Source organism: Leptidea sinapis, chromosome 2, assembly GCF_905404315.1.
Source record: "Leptidea sinapis chromosome 2, ilLepSina1.1, whole genome shotgun sequence".
Classification (NCBI taxonomy): domain Eukaryota; kingdom Metazoa; phylum Arthropoda; class Insecta; order Lepidoptera; family Pieridae; genus Leptidea; species Leptidea sinapis.
In genome coordinates, this window is record NC_066266.1 from 394,836 (window position 1) to 416,881 (window position 22,046).

Consider the following 22,046-nt stretch of genomic DNA (forward strand, 5'->3'; position numbering starts at 1 on the left):
TGGACAAGGGCTGACTTCCATGAGTCAGGGACTACGCCTTTAGAATAAGAGTGCCGGAATAAACGCGTTAGCACTGGCGTCAACTCAGGGGCACACGTTCTAAGCACGATTGGAGAAATGCCATCCGGCCCGCTCGACTTCCTGACGTCCAACGAAAACAGAGCTCGCCTAACAGTTTTCTGTCTGAACTGTACTTCAGGCATAGAGCTCTGACACCGCGGGATGGTCGGCGGTGTTTTTCCGTTGTCGTCAAGAGTCGAGTTGGAGGCGAAAAGAGTGCACAAGAAATCGGCTTTCTCTTTTGCCGTATGGGCCAGGGTGTCATTCCTCATGTGCAACGGTGGCATGGACGGCTGGCTGAAGTTACCAAGAGCAGGTTTCGACAACGACCAGAACTTGCGTGTTCCGGTCGGGTAACTGGAAAGCTGCTCGCCGATTTTGACGACGTGTTTTGACTTTGCACGGGCGATTTGCCGCTTAAAAATCTGGAGGCACGGTTGTATTTCCTCTTAAGAACTATGCAGAGCCTTTGTGCCCAGCGCCGCAACCCAAGCTCGATACGCCTGTTTTTTGCAGTCAGATGCTGCTTTAACTGACGCATCAAACCAGGGCTGTGATCTGCCACCGATGGGTACTACAGAGTTTGGTATAAAAATATCCATACCCTGTAATATCACGTCGGCTACTACAACGGCGCAGGCACTAGGATCATCCGAAGGGAAACAAACCTTGCCCCAAGGGTAGGATGCAAAAAAAGAACGCATCCTATCCCAATCTGCTGACTTGTAGTGCCAAACGCGGCGGGTCGCTGGTGGTCTGTGACGTTGGCGTCGGATAGGCACTACACTCCTGACCAGGCAATGGTCGGAGGTTCCGAGAGGGGCGTCGACAAAGAATTGGTAACCATCGGGATGTGTAGTCAGCAGAAGATCCAATAAGGACGCCATGTGGCTATCCACATCCGGGAGCCGCGTTGGCTACTCAACCAATTGGGACAGACCATACGCCAATGCAAAATTATGCACAGATCGCCCTGCGTAGTCTGTGGTACGTTATCCAAGCCATTCGGCATTGTGCCCGTTGAAATCGTGAAAGTTGGAAGTAGTTGAAATGTGAGATTAGTAGGTAGGATCGCTAACCACTCGGCTATACAGGTCGTCACTATTGTATAGATATTATACAAAGCGTGTGCGAGAGTAAAACATATCTAAAGGAGATACAGCAAGATAGAAAAGGCGCTTTCCATTTCTATCTATTGTATATACTTTACGGTACTACGATTTTGATTGACAAGTCGTAAACAGTCAGCCACACTTGGTGTTAGTTCTATTTTGCATAATAAACCACAATCTAGGCACACATTGACACATCAACATTGCTCACGCTCTACCGGGCTGCCAGCTCGTCTATTTAACGCTACTTACGTTCTAAGTATATACATGCCCTAATGTATTGCTGTCTCTTTCAGGAACAATATTTAGCGGCATGTTCTGTCTCTGTTTTGGAATCCCACGATTCGGAGTTCACGACGGAGCAAAACATAGAATTGGTAAGTTACATACATACATATATACTTATTACAGCTAAATCAATAATATAATAAGGGTTTATGTATGATATTGCCCGTGTTGCGAACTGGCTATTTGGATTAAAATAAAACCACCTCGGTGCGATCATTCTCAGTGAATTTTTCCCATATAGCAGCTCAATATTCTAGATTAGAAATTGTGTAAAAAAAGAGATATATGAAAGCCTCCGCATCCTGCCTACCCTCCAGACCTGGCTCCAACCGACAACCATTTTTCCCTCACATGTCCTCACAGAGGTTGTCCAGTCTAGGTCACCAAAATTATATCCTGAAGTCTTAAAAGAACTTCCCGTGAGATGGCAGAAATATATGTTTAACACTTAGTGTAAAATACTACGAATAAATTTATTTTGCCTACAAAGAAATGAGTGTTTATACCACAATTTAGTCCACGCGACTGAAGTACAAGAAAATATTAATTAATAAATTTTGAATTTATAATGTTCAAGAACCAAATTAAATTACGAAATAATCAAGAAATCACCGTTCGCGTAATGAAAGAATGGTTATTTTTTTCTGTAAAAAACGGCAATTTCATACACATTTATTTTTTTATTTATTATACTCATATATATATAAAGAGCCGTGTCAACATTGTACATACAATGTTAAGCTGGTTGATATCACAACAATAACTGCATTAACCAGTGGGAGGCTCCTTTACAAAGGATACCGGCTAGTTTACGAGTACCACAACGGCGCCTATTTCTACCGTGAAGCAGTAATGTGTAAACATTAACTGTATTTCGGTCTGAAAGGCGCCGCAGCTAGTGAAATTACTGGGCAAATAAGACTTAATATCTTATGTCTCAAGGTGACGAGCGCAATTGTAGTGCCGCTCTGAATTTTTGGGTTTTTCAAGAATCCTGGGTGGCACTGCATTGTAATGGGCGAGGCGTATCAATTGCAATGCCTAGATTTGCGTCTAAACAATTTCTGTAAAGAAAATTAATGATTGTTTGTATCTTAGGGTCTCTGATTATAAATCTGCTGGTGGGTTGTGGCCAGCTGTTCACCGTACTGTTCTGCCTTGTCGGGTGGGGATGGTCGATCTGGTGGGGAGTTATCATGTTGAAGATATCACGTGAGTCATTTTTAATACCTACTTCATCGATGTTCTGGGTGAACTTGCTTGGCTTTTCTTAGTCAATATCATTAAAGAAATATTAAAACAAGCTTTTATATATTATTATTTCCAAATATTGAATTTCATCGTCTAAATGTTATGAGTTTTCTTGAGTGCTAATTTCGCTAAGTCTTTAACCAATTTATTATTATTTAACAGCAGATGTTGACTCGTTGAATTCTGCCACGAGACTCATTACTCGAGTATAGAGGCGAAACTAACTAAGTTAAAAATAAATAAATTAATAAATTAAGCACTCAAGAAAACTCGTAACATTTGGATAGGATTTCCGTAAAATAACGTTCGGACTCGCTGGCTCACATCTAGGACACACAAAATTTCTTATAATTTTCTTATTTTCACTAAATAATATTTTCAGCACCATGTTATTGTAATTGTGAGTGTTAACCCAATAAATTATGACATAATATTTATTGTATAAATTCTAAATGGAAAGCGCTTTCGCGCGTTCCCGTCCGCTTCGTTGGGCGAATTTAAAGGGGAAGGAACGTTGGAATTCGAAAAATAAATAGTATATAAAAATAATAAGTAGCCATAAACCATCTAGGATAAATTCCACATCGAATGGTGGTAGTTTCATGTCGATACGATGAGTGGTTTAGTCATGAAAGAGCCTCAAACAAAGACAATTTTCATTATATTTCGTTATATATATATATATATATATATATATATATCGGAGAATTAGAATATAAAAGTAATATGGCCTGTATGATTATATTCTACTCGGTGTATTGGGCTGAACTGATGGCGAACGTCATCTTTCAAAGTGTGTTTGAAGTTGTCACTGTGTACATCACTGTCGGTGACGTGATTGAAGTTAGTTATTATTGTCCATCAGTTGAGCGCTCATTGAGAAGTCGCATTCGTCTTCAAACTGGCGCCCGCGCCGGTAGTGCGCACTGATCGACTTAAATAACATGGTGGATACAAACACCGTGACGCCCGATTTTAAATCCAAATGAATCTCCGAGATATATATATATATATTAACTACATTATATAAACGATTGCGGACAGTTATAAGTCTGAATTTTGTATATTGATGTTTGTATATTGAAGCATCCTTTGTAATTGATACCTTGGGATTCATTAAAATATCTGTGCTAATAAATATTGAGGAGTTCTCTTGTAGGTGATGACCTAATAATGGTGATAAACTTTTATAATTACTTACTTACTTAGGTACGTAACATTTCGTATGGTGACGGAAGAAGAATGAAGAACCGTATGAATATGCAACCCTGGATGTCGACAGAGATATATCCTCTGGGAAACACCGCACAAGGAAGCTCATTTCACAGCGTGGTCGTACGTGAAAGAAAGTTCCTCAACACTGCGGTTTTCAAGGAACTTAAGGATACCAATCCTTAAGTGTGGCGTGTCGTGCGAAGGTTGAATTCGGCGGCAGGAATTACGTCAAACATGTCTTCGGAACACTCCCGTGATAAATGCGGTATCTCTACGCAACGCCATGTTATCCAGCCGTTCACAGAGTACTGGGTTCCCGACAATTCGAGCTGCATCGAGCTGATACTGGGGTCTTTATGAATAATTGTGGAGTAGAGTCTATATTCATCTTTCGTCTCTACATTACACAACCACCCCACCATTTTCTTCTCAAAAGCTGTCTTTACCTACTTTATTCTTTAATATCAAATTCGGAGTTGCAAGGCACGTATATCATATTAATAATACCGTGTATTAATTTCCAGGTAAGTACAGGAAGTTGAAAGCGGAAGCTGCTGCAGAGGAGGCTGAAGGTGCTCCACCTGTCACCTCAAACAATCATACCAGAGCGTAACTAATACCTTCTAGCGTCAATCCCCGGGGGGTTGAACCATTAGGGATTCCCCTCCTTGTTTCCCCTCCAGCATCTTGCGAATCGGATCGGATTTTATCTGCATAGGAAATGAACTACTACTACTTACTTCGCTACTGCGAATGATTTTCCCGATTTAACGAAGGAATTTCTCGGAAACCTTCTCTAGGATTTCGAGCCCAAATCTCTTAAGCCTCGACCAATGTATTTTCAGGTTCGCTATCATTTTGAATAAACGCGAGTAGTCTTTTATATATTGAATGTAGGTATATCTTGGACACGGGCTTTTGGATTTTGTGTTTAGATAGAGCTTCGCTTTGTGAATATATCATATAATATATTATATGATATTAATTATATATTGTATAATTCTTCCTGAATATTAAACGAAAATAATAATAAAAAAAGCGAAATTAAACAACTTTAAAGTCGCCTTTGTAATTATCTGTGTGTATGAAAAGCGGTGATCTGTTAGCGGAGTTTGCATTAATATCTGTACTAAAAGATGTTCAATAAAAAAACGAGGGATTTTGATCATCTCTGTGATCGATGAATGTTCAACTATTGGCGTTATTGAAAATTATACCTTATGTTTTGGGAATAAATAAAATATTTCTGACCAACTAATGAATTATAACATTATTAATAATTATAGTTAGTACTTATTCTGTAACTTATTAATAACATTTGAAATATAATATTTGATATTTTGTATAAGAATCTCAATGTACCTACAGTATTATATAAAATTGGAAGAATATGTCTATAGAGAAAGACCGTTATCAATTTGCTATATTAGGTAAATTAAAATTTTTTTGGCGAGAGAAGATTAGTAGATATTATAAAACGGCTCTAACTGTCGCTAATTGTTGAATTCAGTTTCGTGGTAGGGGGGTATTCACAGCTGTTGACTGCGTTTAAGAGCTGCGTAAGTTGGTAAGAATTATTAATAAGTTAAAAATTTACAACATTTTACAGTGTTTAATTAATTTTTATCAACTCTCGATATGAAATTTAGTTTGTGGGTTAAACTCCTGCCTGTGGTATAGTCTATGTATAATATATAGTAATATGTTAAGTAAGTACTTTTCTCTATGCCAGGTAGATGCATTGTAGAAATGAATTATCTGCCGGTCAGAGAATTTTTTATTAATTGATTATAGTTTATGCTTCCATAAAGAGTTTTCCAATTGTAAATTAATATTTAAAAAATATGTTGTAATTTATTTTATTAGCGAAGTAAATTAGGTTAACGATGAATAATTATTGCACGATTTACATAATTATGAATAGGAACGTCGGCGCCATTATTGTTCACATTTAGCGAAAGGCATTTGAAGTTATTTATTGATGAAATTATAAATAAATAAAGAAATTTAAATAAAATATTGTTTAATAACTCTAGCCATGATGATTATATTATCATTCAGTCATTAAAAAATAAATTGATTAAAAACGCTACAAAAGTTGGTTCCTAAATACGTCAAGTTCTAAATAATCCGGTTGTCGATCTGTCTGTTCTTATTTTAATTGTACAATATAAAATATTACAGATTACTGCACCTGCTTGGAATGACTTGAATGCTTTTATATTTATGTGAAGACTGGGCGTAGTTTGATGAGGTCCAACTTCAGTGGCCGGAAAAATGTGTTAAATCCGTTTCTAACGCGTTTATAATTTGATTTTTAAATTAATTATATTAACAGAAAACGACTATGGCTAGTTACAATTTATGAACAAACTATGTTACAGTTCTAAGATGATTTATGCGTCTAGATAGACTGTTGTGAAATCTGTGAAACCGCGAAAAAATATAGGTAAACTGTTAACCTCTATTTTAAGCAATGCACGCTCATTAACACAAAGTTATATACAAATTGAGAATGTTAAACGTAGCTTGTCGAGCACACTAAAGTAATAATCCTGGCCTGTTTTCGTCGCTTGTCAAGCAGCAAGAGGCTTTATGTGGACGTACTCGTATAAGTATCTAAGTTACAGTTTTTAAGTTATACTTCTTCTGGCGCGTTAGGGAACAATTACCAGAGTGAATTATACGATGGAGCGGACACCGTCACCCTGACGCTAGCTGGTCAACTAACCTCCTCTTCTAACTCATATGTCTACTGAACAACAAGCAATGGACGAGAGTTTAATAAATTTCAATATATTGTATAAGTTATACAAAAAAATAAATCTTTCTTATTCTATAAAACAATTAAATGATATTTAAATACATCATTTAAGTATACTATGCGGTGTAATAATATTTTCATTGATTGTATTCAATAAAATAAACGACTTAAGTATGAGCAATGTGATTTTAAAGATTTTTGTTTTGTTAGACCATAGAAGTATAACGTCTTGCACACACGCACGTACTTCATTGAACACAGACTTTTTTGATTTGATGTCAATCATCTGTGCTCGAATTGTAAAATTGCATTCTACCCCGTTACATAATGTTAGGAGCTGTCGTTGATAATGTCACATCGTCGCGTCGCTTTGTTAGGCAAGGGTTACTATGGATGCGAGTTCTGACGAGTACGTCCGAAATCCTCGTCAGAACAAGCCGTTTACACTGTGCGCGTTTTCTGTTATTCTGATAGTCAGTTCGTTTCTGCGAAGATGGACAAATTTGATGAATTTGATTTGACATCGATAAAGAAGGTGTCAGACCTACTTCCGTTCCGTTGATATTCCCGAGGTGGACTTTGAGTCCCTACACAATGTGCCAGTTTCACGGAGATATAATCACTATGGAAGAAGCGCGAATGAGACTAGAGAAACCTTGAAAAATTATTTTGTTAGTCCAGCAGGTGAAATTCTGTTTCAATACAACCTCATGTCATGTTCTTGACAGATAAAATGTAAACATTAATTCTAATTGCTCGTGTACCTAATTAATGTGAACCCCACTTCAAAATAAAAAATTGTACTTACTGCTAGTGTTGAGTTTTGCAGCAACTTTCTTCCACTTTTGCCGAGAAATATCTCTGTTGTGATAATTTTTGTTTTCTCGCAGACGCAGGTCGTGCGAAAAAATCAAACTCGTTTGAACGCTCGAGTGATTCTAACGACGTCGAGCATGTTCTGACGCGTTCGTCGTTGCCAGTGTAAACACTGTCATTGGATACCAGGCGTTTGTTTCTTCTGACGAATCCGTCAGAACTCGTCAGAACAAATTTTCGTCAGAACTCGCATCCATAGTAACCCTAGCCTAACGGTGTGCAAAACAAGCATCACTAGGATGTATATGATTATTAATAAATGAACTACAATTTATTTATTCGGTATTATATAGTTATTATTATTATAATGATGAAATATCAATGATAGAATCTGGGTTACGTTAAAAGTTTTTATTTTTCTGGCAGATCTATTATAGCGACAGAGAACATTTGGAACTACAGAACTATTAACAACAAAAGTCAAACCGTTACAATGAAAATTTATTCAAAAATAAAGCAGTCATAGCACGAAAATATCACGACATGCTTAGGTACATGAAAATGCAAACCGAGGTGGTGAATGAGGCACGGGAGAGGGCTTCACGTTCCAGCGAAGTCCAGAGATAATGTGGCCATGTGGTATATGTAATATATTTAATGATAACTTGTTTGTTATGTTATTAGAAGACACTTGTGGTAAACAAAACTAGGTTCTACATTAGCTCAGTGCTGCGCTTCTTTATGATCATTATGAAATGAAATTTAATTTTTGTTTTGCCATACGAGTCCTCTTAAATGCATTTCTAAAGTATTCTAAATTTGTTTGTCTACACAATCCTTGTGATATTCTCGTGCTATCACTGCCTTGTTTTCGACTTTTGTTGTTAATACTTCTGTAGTTTATGTACTTCTGTGTCGCTATATAAAAGTACTACCACATAAATTAGTAGCTAGGTACTTATTTTTTATACTTAACTCAGATTCTTTCATTGATTTTTCATAATTATAATATTATTAAATTAGGATAACAACACATTTACATCAATCAATAATACAGAAAGAATTAATCGTTGATTATTTATTAATAATAAGTGATGCTTGTTTTGCACACCGTAAGAAAGCGACGATGTGACGTCATCGACGACAGGTCCTGAGATTATCTCTGGTAGCCCGTATCTCAGTAACCGGTAACAACAACTACATACATAACAAATGTATTTTGTGATAGCATTGAGTTACATTTAGATTAATGTAAGTCTCTTCATTTTGTAAAATTAATATAAGTAATGCAATTTATTTGCTAAAATAACATGCATAGTTTGTTCTATATGTTTCTCGTAACTGTTGTGTAAAGAAGATACTACTATGTTTTCACTTGGGACAAATTTCGATTCCATTACTCGGGAGTACCTATTGCAGCTCCGCTTAACCTAATTCCTACTTATTACACTCTCATTGGAATCGCTAACATTTTCCCATTTTCCTTTGTAAAAATTCTCAAAAATGTTTGATTTAAGTACTTATTAATATATGAAGCAATTTATTACCTTTTGACAAGACTAAAGTCTTTGATTAATATTAGCCGTAGAAAATAGAAATATACTTAACTAGTTTTAATTAACATTTTTAAATGAACGAACATTAAATAAAATATACTACACTTTTATACCGAATCTGTTTTTTATTTCTAAATCCTGGTTGTTGTATTTTGTGTTCAGATTAGGGGGATATAAACTAAAATATAAATATTCGTTACTTCTGTAAAACAAGTAAAACGTGACATGATTATAATATATAACATAATATAGTATCATAATGCACCGCGTCACTGAACCCCCGAAACAAGGAGTTTTCATTTATTTCCTCGTACTTATAACATACTAATAATCCATAGCCATAAGACATTTCAATCTTTAAAATTCTGTGTTAATAATAAACGCGAAGTAATTTATTCAAAATTATTTTTTTTCGGCCTGCAAATAAACTGGGTATAAATTTATACCTAAGAATAAACCAAGAATATCCAAACTGTTGACTATATCGCTAACAACACTGTTAAACCAATGATCATTCTAATGTTATCAAAATGTCAGACAGCCTGGCAAATAAACGCGGGAAACGTTATAATATGTCTGAATAAACTAATCATAAGCAAAATGTGTATTTTGTACACATTTTGCATATTCTTGGTTTTTCTCAAGAAGAACTTTAAACCATATTTATTTGTAAGGCCGTTTGTCTTTATCTTACCTTTGTCACTACTTAATTCCAAACAAGTGACATATCTAAAGGTGGGCACAGAGTAGTTATTTAAAACAGCGCGTCACGCACCGAACGCCCTTAAATCAAAGAGTTTTCATTAACTACCTTCTACTTCTTGTACTATTATATATATTTTGCTTGTAACTGCGTACAGCTTACTAATAAACCACAGACATGACACAATTCAATCCTTAAAATTCTGTGTTACTTAACACTTGGAACCTTCATCCGGCTTACTTGAGCTGTATAACTCGAATTCAATTCAGAGGTTCTTGAATTTTACATCGAGTTAAGTCGTGTTTTTCGAGTGAACTCGTAGATCAAATTTTTTCTACCAAATACCAACCCACCTTACGTCTTACTATTCAGGGTGGCTAAAAATTCAATTGCGAGGCAGCGTTGACTAATTATTGCCGGAACATGGTAACACGTTATTAAAAACTAATTTCAGTTAAATGGAACTATAATATACAGTACGTAATTCTTCAATTTGTACTGAAACATTAATAATAGCGATTAGAAGTTATAAAGCTGTAAAAAGGCATTAAAGGCTTTTTTTTGTTAAACAAAAATATTAAAGGCCCACTTTAGGACAAGTCCTTCAAACAATGCCTTATGTTTACTTTTTTAACCTAAACATCTTAAATTTTTGTTTTTCGTTTCGTCAACACACATGTCTAAAACATTATTCGCCATTTCTCGTGCTTGGATGAATAAAAACTCGTTTCTTTTGGAACGAAAACAAATGGAACAGTCATTATTAAAATAAAAAAATAACACGATATCGAAACATCAGTATTAACGTGATAACACGGTAAGCATACGATAACTGACAACGGTGCATCGCCTACTGTACTTGCAGGCGCGCGAGGCGAGGCGTGCGGACAGCGGGGGGCTCTTACAAATTATACAGGCCCCGACTGCATTCAACTCGTGCGATAGCTGTAATTCAAAATAGGATCCGTTTTTTTAAAGATGGCGAGCGGCGAACCAAATCTATATTAGATACCTACTTTTATCATCCTTGGTTATCAATATACTATTATATACTCAAATGATTAACAGTAGATACCATAATAAATCAGAGTAAAAGTTTAACACAACATAGATTGAACAGTGGGCTAGTGAAAATAAAACGCAAATATAAATACATAATCAGTTTATTTCATTACGGACCAGACATTAGCGTTTAAATACAGACAATTTATTGCAATTTTATTTTATTATTTTGCAAAAATACATTGTAATAATTATAAATATTTTGAAATAATTGTAGTTTTTAAAATTGGACGTTATTAAAATGCAGTAAGAATTATATTCAGTTGACATTTTTTATATTAGATTATTGATCTATTAGATCTTGACTCAATAAACCCAACAACATGGCAAATACATTTTTTAAAGAAAACCAAAAAGAAAATATTCTTCTGTTAAATTTAACACAGTTTGAATAAAAATTATAATATAGGTTAGCAATCAGAGTTAACGTTGGCTTTTCTTTAATCTCCAGATTTTTGATAGAATATTAAACTTGTTTGATACTATAGTTTACCAATAACATAAAAGATAACTCCACTGCATTGTAAAAGGTGTCTTTGAGATCCAACTTACACGTGTAATGTAATACAAAAATACATCTGACGATATGATTGACGAAATAACCCGAACGTACCCGAAGCCTTCGATAAATGTAGCACTACTTATATATTTGTACTAAGCCAACTACAGGACGATTAAGTTACATTAAATATTGTATTAATTTAAATTATATACACAAGCCTATAAACTATGTTATACCTAAAGCTTATTTGTAAATAGCCATTTCTTCAACTCACATTAGATAGTGGGAGGAATATCCATCGGTGAGGGATACAAATGCACAGGACGTACAGTTGTGTTTATGTTATTATTTATTAATAATGCACTTCAAGCGTCAACACTATAGTGATAAACCGCTATCTGCTATTTGCGCTAGGCACTAGGGGCGTGCATAACATATAGGCAAGGCAGTGTCTACCTTGTTGAGAACCTAAATATATATACAACAAAAGTAGCAATATAAAATGACTTTGTAGAAAATATAACAATGATTAATTCAAGTGTTTTTTTTAAATACGGCTACTTATATAATCGTGTAACACCCGCATTCACAAACGTTACTATGAGGTCACTATACGTTCACCAATACGAGCGCACAGGTAAAGTACTTTACGGTTCGCATAGCGCATGTCAAACCGTATATCGGGTAATAGTAAAACCTAATATAACAAATGTTTTCTTGTTGATTGCCACTTTTGCTAGTGATATTTCGTATTTATTGCTTTTAATATAATGGATTACAATAGGGAAGAGTTTGTATAATTATATCCGTGAGAGATTGTGATTCAAGATTTTCATAGTCCTTTGGACTATTACAGTGCCGAGGAATTCAAAATACGCTATAGATTTCCAAAAGATATAGTTTAAATGTTATTCTACGTTTAATAAATGCAGACCTTTTGAAATTAACCAGCAGAGGCCTTCCTGTAAATAAGGGGTATACAGGGTGTCCCAAAGTTATGGGACATGAAATAAAAGAAGAAGAAGAGTTATTAGTTCTTGGCCATTCTGTCGATTGGCATCATAAGACTAGGGGTGTTTTTCTTTACATTTAAGTCGGTTCGATTCCCAGACGAGGCAAGTAATTTTTAGAAAATCTTTGAATGCAGAATGACTAACTTTTAAAAATAACATAAAGTCTTCTTTCAGTAAAATAGCCTATCTTCGATATTTAAGGTACTTTCTCCTCATGTCCCATAACTTTGGGACACCCGGTATACCAGTTATTGGTGACGGTGCCACATCTGTTTTAGTTGAGGTTGCAACAGTTCGAGTCCCAGGACTGGGCCGCCTCATAGATGATTGTTGACAATCAATAATAGGTGGCTTTCCTGGAATTATCTAATTAATTATATTATATAATTAATTATTATATAATACCTGGTTGTGGTTCTTATGCGGAAGTATTCAAGAACTGAAAAAAATATTCATCTACTTATAATTAATGTACAGATTATATGCGGACCTGACCTACAAATATATGACATTGCCGCTGATCCACCTGGAGCTATACATGACAACCGAATTTTCCAAAGCTCTGTCCTTCAAAAAAATATGGAACAAGGACATACATATGACATACTTTTAGAAGATAGTGGTAACGGCTATCAAAAATATTTACTGGCACCAGTACTACAACCGGAAATAATTTCAGAAATCATTGACGTTTGTATCTGTCCTCTGTCGCAACACAACGGTGACCAATCACAGCGCTTCATTTAATACGATGCGGCCGCAAAGCAAGATGTCCTTTAAGTATTGTTTAAGAAATGAAAGGTTTGGCAGACCGCATGCACTGCAAAATATCAAACTTAGCATTGCGTTGCTGCTATACGCAAGGAAGCAACGTTTGTGAATACGGGTTATGGTTACGCATTCTGGTTATGACAGAGGCGTATTAAGACCACAAAATTGACATGACAAAAGCACAACTAGCTGTGCAATACCTAACTATTTTAATATTATTATTATTACATAAACTAAAGTATGAGGTTGAACAAATGGTCCGGAAACTATAACTATATGTAACACAAACAACATCAAGCAGATTACGACTACTACCTACGTACTAGCATGCTTTGGTAGAAGGCCGATGCACGCCCCTGCTAGGCACCTCTTATTACATATTGACACCGCTATTACCGCACCCTATTACCACACCCAGTCCATGCTACGTTTCTAGATATCGCAAATATCTTAGATAATTTATAAGTCTAGGAAGAGTCTTTTATTGCTATTAGGCAACGCATGACAGCAGGCAGGTTTATTTTTTTAGTCTAAGTCTTACTCGCGATACGTATGCCTCATTGTATTAGTGTGTCAGCGTTGATGAAAATAAAGGTTCGCCGCTATTTTTTGAAGTATTCACAGCTGTCACAATCTATGTGGATGTGTAAATTATCTATGGCAAGTATATGTGACACAGAAAATTATTTTATATAAAAACTCAATTGTTGGTAGATAGCAACACCAATGGTGCTCATAATCATAATAGAGAGAGATAATTTGATTTTTAACATTACAAAACCCAGCCACTCACGGGAGCGAATTTCGGTCATTGAACTTTGTGCATATTACAATTTGCTCATAAATATCCGCCGGTAAGATAACTGTTTGATAACTCTGTCTTTCTTACACAGGGGTGAACAGTAGTATGCGCATGTTGTAATTGGCAGAGGCATAATACAAGTAATAGAACAGTATCGTAACTCAGGGATCTGCTTCAAATGTATACCTGCGTCATAGCGGAGCGCTAGTGTTGGTTCATACATAAACAGAGAAGACGCGGACGGCGCGGCGCAGCTAATTCAACTCAGACAGCGACCAGTCTGAGCGCGGTATTCAATAGTTGGCTCTGTCCAAGATAGCTTAGCGGCTATATAAATTGTATGTATGTGTGTCTGCGTCGATCCGGGCGCTCTAGTATGAAGTGAAGGTACTGTTTTATTACTGTATTGTGTCAGAGGCGCTAATGTCAATGACCAGAATAACCGCGACTGAACCTAATTTGTGTAAAAAAATTAACAATCCGTAACCATTTACCGAAATCTATCAAATACGCGAATAAAAACGCGATATTTGCCCATAAAAAATTCATGAATCATTAGCCAATTAAAAATAGCACCCAAAAATAAATTATAAAATACAGTTATATTCAGACTTTTTATTTGATAATCAATATATTATATAATAAGTGCAGCCGGCGTTCATCTATTTGTACTGCTCAGGCTTCAACAGCGGTATATGTTTCGTGTCATCAAAAGCACCTTATACGGGTCGGGCCATGGTCTTGGCTACATCTACGCAGTCAATTAGATCGCCTACCGCGCGACCGACCTGAATTTTAATGAAGCGTCCAAGTATAGATCGCATGCGAATGTTGTCGCGACAAAACCCTTTGATGCGCTCCCGTTTACTATTACTAGCGGGCTACGACAAACATTCGCTCGTTATTGAAGCTCGAGTCTAAGACGTTATCACGTCAGATATATACTGTATACTCGTCAACCACGCGACGTTCACTGGTGACATTTAGTACTTTAGACAAGCTACGTCTTACACTCGCAATTTATGTGTCACTTTGTGTTAGTATGCATGTATTGCTCAAAAAAAAAGAGGTTAGCTGTCAAAGTCATTTTTTTCACAGGTGTCACAGTCTAGATGTATAAATGATCTGAGCTCAAAATAATCCAATTCAACGGACCGTAAGGCTAAGTGGACGGGCTCAAAGCCAATTCATTCGCAAGACATCCAAGCATTAAATGAACTGATTAAATTTCGAACATCGTTGTATAAAACGCTGTAAATAAAGCTTGATACACATCATAAAATGACCTAACGGATGGCATACCACAAATCATACCGAAGACATGCGCCTATCACCCTAAAGCTATTGTCAATCAGACAGTGAACCGAAGCTGAAGGCGTGGCGAAGCGCTTCATTTTATTATGTATTATTGTATCGTTTGAATCTAGTCACATACGATACAAGCGAAAGCAAACCGAATACGTGGCGTGGCGTGGCGTGGCGTGGCGTCGCGTGGTGTTACGAAGCGGGGCGTCAGCGAGATAGTTATATTAGCAAACACGACGGTTGTGTTTATTTAGAAAACGTTAACCCGAGCGGCGCGGGCGGCTCTCAACGCTCCGCTTTCGGTTCGCTGTGGCTTCTTTGTAGGTTGACGTCACCGCTTCGGTTCGCATTAATGTTTGACAATACCTTGACACATAACACGTGTCTGTAATAGGTAATAAATAACACTCAGTTCATTTTAATTTTAACCAATAATTAATGAAGAGATTCTTAGGCCCGTACTCCAGACGGCATCTCGACACCTGGTACGTAACTAACTTGACTAAAATAACATCAGACAGAAGATTCTATTTCTAACCTCAAATTACATGAAAATTTTATATGGCAAGGATCCACTAGAGATACCTCGAATATTTAATTATAATCTCCACGCAATGAGAATAGGATAGGCGTCCATCTATGTGACTCCATAATGTCGTCACATCCAATCAAACATTTCAAACACCACCAATTAATAGAACCGTTTTCAAACTACCAATCTTTTAGTTGAATCTCTTTACATAGATTATAAATTAAATACATAGTTGGTTTAACAATATAATTGTTTATTTTAAAACAATAGCAATGTGTTTCTAGTCACTTTTTCTCAATAAAGCTCAAAGTTTTGCGAAGTCATAGTCAAAGTTCTTTATTTGCCAGTAATATTCACAAGTAAAGTTGTTACAAATTAAGAGTAGGCACATGTTTCGTCTTGACAGACATGCAAATATTTCAGTAGTAATATTATAACCTAACACCATCAATAATTACTACTACTTTAATTTGACCAACGTAAAGCCATACCTAAAAGACCCTACATTTACAATAATTAATAAAATGTTAAGAGATAATGTAGCAAAAATAATCACAAAAAATTATAATATGAAAAACAGTATTGGTACCACTTCGTTTAATAATATTCTTTTATTGAGTAAAAACAATAATGTTTTTAATAGTGTTAATAATTTAAATATATTTAACACTGTCTCCTCTCTTATTTCTTTTGGTAATTAGATATTTTTACACACATAACATGACAGTTTTTTTGATACAAAGTGATTCTAATGTGGGGTACTCGAAGTTGTGGTAAGTAGTAAATGTATGATAAACTTTTGACATTAATAACTGTATTTTTTTGAACTACATGATACTAAAAAGCAATACTTACATGATTTGACTACCTGCTGTGGTCACGAAATATAATATTCACGCACTAACAATCAACTTTACAAAAAACACATTTAATCCAAATATTTAATGGTTAACATTTACATGTCAGTAAGTATTGTTGTCGCTGCACACATAGGTATTGTGTTGTAACAGCTGTTTGCACAGCCTTGTATTGAACACCTTTGCTTTATTATGATAAGCTTTGGTGTGTTACAAACTCAATCAATGTTTATAAAGCTTACAAAACAAATATAAATGTCGGTAGTATTCAATAATTAAATAATATATATTAATTATTAAGTAGTTATCATTATTATCTTATATAATATATAATTCTCGTGTCATAGTGTTTGTCGGCAAACTCCTCCGCGATTTTTATGATATCATCTTTGTATATTCGGTATATCTGAGAATAATTCCTTTACTATTTTTAGACCGACAATTTTTATTATATTATAAATATTATTTGAACAGCCTACTTACAGAATAAACATTTGAATTAGAACCTATTGCAATTTCTGCATGCGTCAAAATTTCACCGCTTCGACAAAGAACGTGTACATTATTAGACAAATTCCCTACTCGTGGCAGTAAATTATCTATTATTATCAGTAAGCAATAATAATAAATTATAATATTTACAATTAAAACATTTAAAATATTGTACACGCCATATTTAGATACTAATTGTACTTATTAAAAAATCGCCAGAAAATATCTTATTTTTCCAGATTCTATGTAATTATTTGAATAACTAAATTATTTCATAAGAGAAATCATAATAAATTGTGGACTTATGTTAAAAAAATACTACATTTCACAATAAAGTGCAATATAAATCATAATAAAACTATATATTTATGTCTTTGGTTAAAAATATAATTGTTTTGTTTTTCAATGTAAGTTAAATTAAACTGAACACAGTTAAAATTTATATACATCTCGAAGATACCAGCGACGTATGATGGCATTTTTGACAAAATATGTCAATTTACTGTCCAATACTTCCTATAAAGCGCATATAACATAAAATATTTTTTAGGAATCATGAAGATATTGCATTATCAAAACGGCCATCATAGCCCACCGCTAGTCTTGTAAGGCGCACATAATATTATGTCATATTTTTATCAAAACACATTTAGCCGTAACATCGTCACCAACAAACATATATAATGTATTATACGTTATATTTAAAAACTAATTAATGCGAATGTAAAATTTAATGAACCATAGTTCTATGTATGAGTATTCAATAAGGCCATTTTGTAAGCGTCTATTTACATTGAACAATGTCGATCCAACACAACAGACGGCGTTGTTCCTTGTACTTATTCCTACATTTTTATTAGATTTATTAAATCGAAAGTCAGATTCTACCATCACATTCATTTGTCAATTCACAAATGGATGGCGCTGTTTCAAATTTACCAGTATTTATATTTTTCTGTAATTTTGTACGCTTTATCTACACCCATTTTTTAAATCCTCTATTAAAAATTCTAAAACAGCTTATTGGATTAGCAGTAAGCTAACTGTTTCAGAATCTTTTATAGAGGATTCATATTATGGGTGTAGATAAAGTCTTGATAATGCAACTCTTGATAATTAGGTATTAAATCACTCATGTGATTCGTCAATCACACTCGGCTTCGGCTCGTCTGATAAACCCACACTCGTGTTTTAATGCCCCTTATTACACAACAGTTGCATAGATATAACTATAAAAGAACCTTTACATTATGTAAGCCATGTTCGCTGTTTTTTATTCGAATTTCTTTTTGAATATATTCATTAACAGCTTTGGAGAAAAGTCCTTAAGCCAACTTTTTTACTATATTATAAGACTTGTTTATTTACAATTCATAGATAGTCGCATATATAATATGCGGATAGTAGATTAAAACTCCAAACATTTTTAAGCAGGTGTTCGCTTAGACAATTGATTATATTTTCATACACAAATTAATTACTTATATTAAGAGTTCATTCAAATAACGACTAGTAATGAAGCACAAATTTTGTATTTAAGGTATTGCAGAATATTTTATGTGTTTATAATATTTTAGTTAGATAAATAAATAGTTGTCGACTATTTAATATGAATGTCTGTAGAGATTAATGTCAAATCGAACTAAATATCTTGTGTTAAAATATTATAAGTATTGATATTATTTTTTTCTGAGTGGGATAATTGAATTGAGCCAAGGCCGCCATATTGAATCGTCACACATCTGCCATTTTACAAATTAAATTTGTAAGTATTTTCATTCATTTATTCGAGTGACGCATGATTCCTTTTTTTGGTATATCTTGTTCAAATCTCAGGTGTGGCTTCATCTACACGATCTATTTTACAGTTGATAACCTTCTCAATCCCAATAATCGCGTATTAGGAAATTGACTTGAGATGTCGTTCTTTCAAATCTAAACAATTTGAGAGCATTTCGAGTTCCGCATCGTTCGTAAATTTTATTTACAAATTTAATTTGTATAATGAATCCCAGAAGTGAATGATATCACTCTAAAATAACAAAATGTACAGTTGTGAGATTTATAGCACAATTCCTTATAATAATTAGATAATATCATATTATAATTACAAATAAGTTGAATTGTTACTTATTCACTGAAGTATACAATTGTTTTTCCTTTGTATTTCAACATTCGAGAGATTTCTTTGGATTTCGTCGTCTTCGGCAATCCTGTAATTTAAGCACAATTGATATTTTTTTGCGTAGTTTGATAAACATAACATTATTACAGAATACAATCAATTTAAAACCGGTCAAGTTAGAGTGGAACTGGTACACGAATGGTTTTGTACCATACAACTAAAACGATTCGATTCAATTTTAAACATTTCACCATTTAATATAACTTTTATTACTTCGATTTAAATTTTAAGCGGTGGTTCGCGGTCTTATCACAAACCACTTCGTAAGATAACGCGTCACGGCGCCATTGTCTGTCTCCCCTTTCTCTCACGCATACGGCAGGCTCCTCCTCTCTCACTCTAACCAATTGTTACTTTTATAGCATTAAATAATAATGTACATTCAAGAATTGTAACTTTTAACGTATTTTTTTTCATTAATAAATAACCTTTTCCTTACATTATCATATTAATATATATAATTTAAGTAATAACCTAAGCTTTTTTTAAGTAAACAATTTCAATATTAAAAATATTTTCCTAGATAAGTTGTTATTATTATTAGTATCGCATCTGTCGGGTGTCCCGTAACGCACACGTTTTTTTGTATGGTAGTTCGTTTACCCATGGCCCTGTCAGATTTTTGACGGTAAACTTACCACCCGAAATAGCCTCTAATAACAAAAAGTAAGTTAGAAATTCCACGAAATATATGCAATTTTACCCAATGTTATTTACGAATAGCAATGCGCTCGTCGGAAGAACTGGATAAAAATTTAAGATACTTACGCTTTTTCCTGCTCATCCATTTCTTGAACAAGACGATCTCTCTCGTTCACTGCCGACAGTAATTCCTGTACAAAACAAGTACATTTTAGCCAACACAGCTAATATACAAGCATCCATGTAAAGACCTGTCAGCCTGCCTTTTGGAAGACAGATTGGATGTTCAACATGCACTGAGTTCTGATACAAAACACATATAATAACTCTAGATTCATGCATTCAATTTAGACTTAAAACTGTTCACGGCAAAAAACATACATTAAGTACTAAGTAATACAAATTATATTTTACTTATATGCCTTATCAGTTTTTTCAGTCAATTAACAAAGACATCTTACAAAACCGGCCAAGAGAGACTCGCGCACGATGCGTTCCTTCATCAGTTCATTACATATCACAAACATAATAATATGACACGAGTAAATAACAATTCCATTTTATATAAATTTAACATCGAAATGACTAAGTGGTCCTTCGCAAGCTAAGGCCTCCGACACCTTATGACGTCTAAGGCACAAACCTGCAATAATAGTCGCTCCCTTCTTTTCTGCCCCGGTGTCTTTCTCCACTCATCGACGCCGAGGGAGAGTCGTAACTCCCGCGCTAGAAGCTCACAGCGACGACTAAGATCCTCTTCTTGTTCACTGAAATATTGAAATTAAACACACTTATAAACAGTCAGTCAAATAAACCTTATTCAAATAGGCTTAAACTAAGCGCTTATGACACAATAAACTAATATAATAGTACCTCTAACTTCATACTAGAGCGACCGAATCGACAATACTATATAACTAATACGACGTCGTCAATCTTTTTGTATGTGCCAACCCTAGCATTCCGCCTAGACCTAGGTATGAATTTAAATAAAACACTATTTAAAAGGTCAAACGCCCGAATGAGCTCGTGAGAAGAACATCATCAATTAAATAAATTTTATAGAGTGGCTTTGTAAAGTACTGCATCCAATATATTATGAATCATGTTCAAAGTTAAAAAGCGTTATAAATATTATGAAAGTTTTCGTTGCAGCTTGATTCTTTTACAGCCGCAATATACTTTAAGAAAGTTCAGTTTTTTTATTATTTATTGTTATTTTTATTTTTAAACTAAGTGTGATAAGAACTTCTTTATTCTTAATGATACTTCAACAGTGCACACATAACAATTACATAACACTATCTAAGATATTAAATTAGTGATGCGAGTACCGATAACAAATGTAGATAGCGTTCATGGTTGCTGCTGTGACAATTAACAACAACATACTTATAATTACTAACTATCAACTAATTACTAGTATTAATTTAAATTTATTAACTACAAGAACTTAAATTTTAATTGAATAAGTATCTCATGTCACAAAACAATCCAGTCGTAAATGTTGATTTAAAAGAGTGGCAACGAGTTTCTTGCCACTTCTTCACATTAAAGCACAACCTTTTCCTATGTGGTGATAAATATTAAAATATAAGTAGTAGCAAAATAACTTTCGACATTCAAACGTGTCATTTGTTTTGACCTAAATGAATAAAGTAACTATGATTTGATTTGCAAATATTTTATGGGACGGTAATCTTAAACTATTCTAGCCTGTCGTGCACACTTGCACCTCTGTGGCCTGATATTTTATTTATATTTATTTATTACTGCATTAAGTGAGAAGGAAAACGAAGTAGTAACCTTTATAGTAACAACTTATTTTGAATGCCTTTAACGTTAACTTTAATTTGATTCTGCCAATGAGAAAATTGTATCAATAAATAGACACACAAATATCCATAAATAAAATATTAGTCCAGGTCCAAAAAAGGGCAAATGTCATTATTTAAAATAATATACTAATGAATCGACTAAAAATATACAAAGGAGAAAATATAAACAGAAACAAGTGTACCAATTATACAAATATATTTTGAAGATAGGGATGTGATGTTGAATACGATATCGCATCCAGTGGATTAACCAGGCGGCTTTAGCCTGTTTAAGATAAAT

General features: G+C 34.5%; 2 protein-coding genes across 3 annotated transcripts in view; one reads left to right on the plus strand and one right to left on the minus strand.

Moving 5' to 3' along the window:
- The window catches only part of LOC126974657 (protein stum), a 94,560-nt gene extending 85,381 nt beyond the window's left edge, over positions 1-9,179 (plus strand). The window contains exons 8-10 of the mRNA XM_050822201.1: positions 1,469-1,549; positions 2,559-2,672; positions 4,451-9,179. Of these exons, the coding sequence (XP_050678158.1) occupies positions 1,469-1,549; positions 2,559-2,672; positions 4,451-4,539 (284 nt within the window). The 3' untranslated portion in view covers positions 4,540-9,179. The remainder of the gene's footprint in view (positions 1-1,468; positions 1,550-2,558; positions 2,673-4,450) is intronic.
- A 1,733-nt stretch (positions 9,180-10,912) lies between these two features.
- Positions 10,913-22,046, minus strand: part of LOC126972236 (EH domain-binding protein 1) — an 86,375-nt gene continuing 75,241 nt past the window's right edge. For both annotated transcript variants that reach the window (XM_050818892.1, XM_050818885.1), the window contains 3 exons: positions 20,572-20,695; positions 20,055-20,119; positions 10,913-19,314 (listed from right to left, as the gene is read on the minus strand). In XM_050818892.1, the coding sequence (XP_050674849.1) occupies positions 19,236-19,314; positions 20,055-20,119; positions 20,572-20,695 (268 nt within the window). In that variant the 3' untranslated portion in view covers positions 10,913-19,235. The remainder of the gene's footprint in view (positions 19,315-20,054; positions 20,120-20,571; positions 20,696-22,046) is intronic.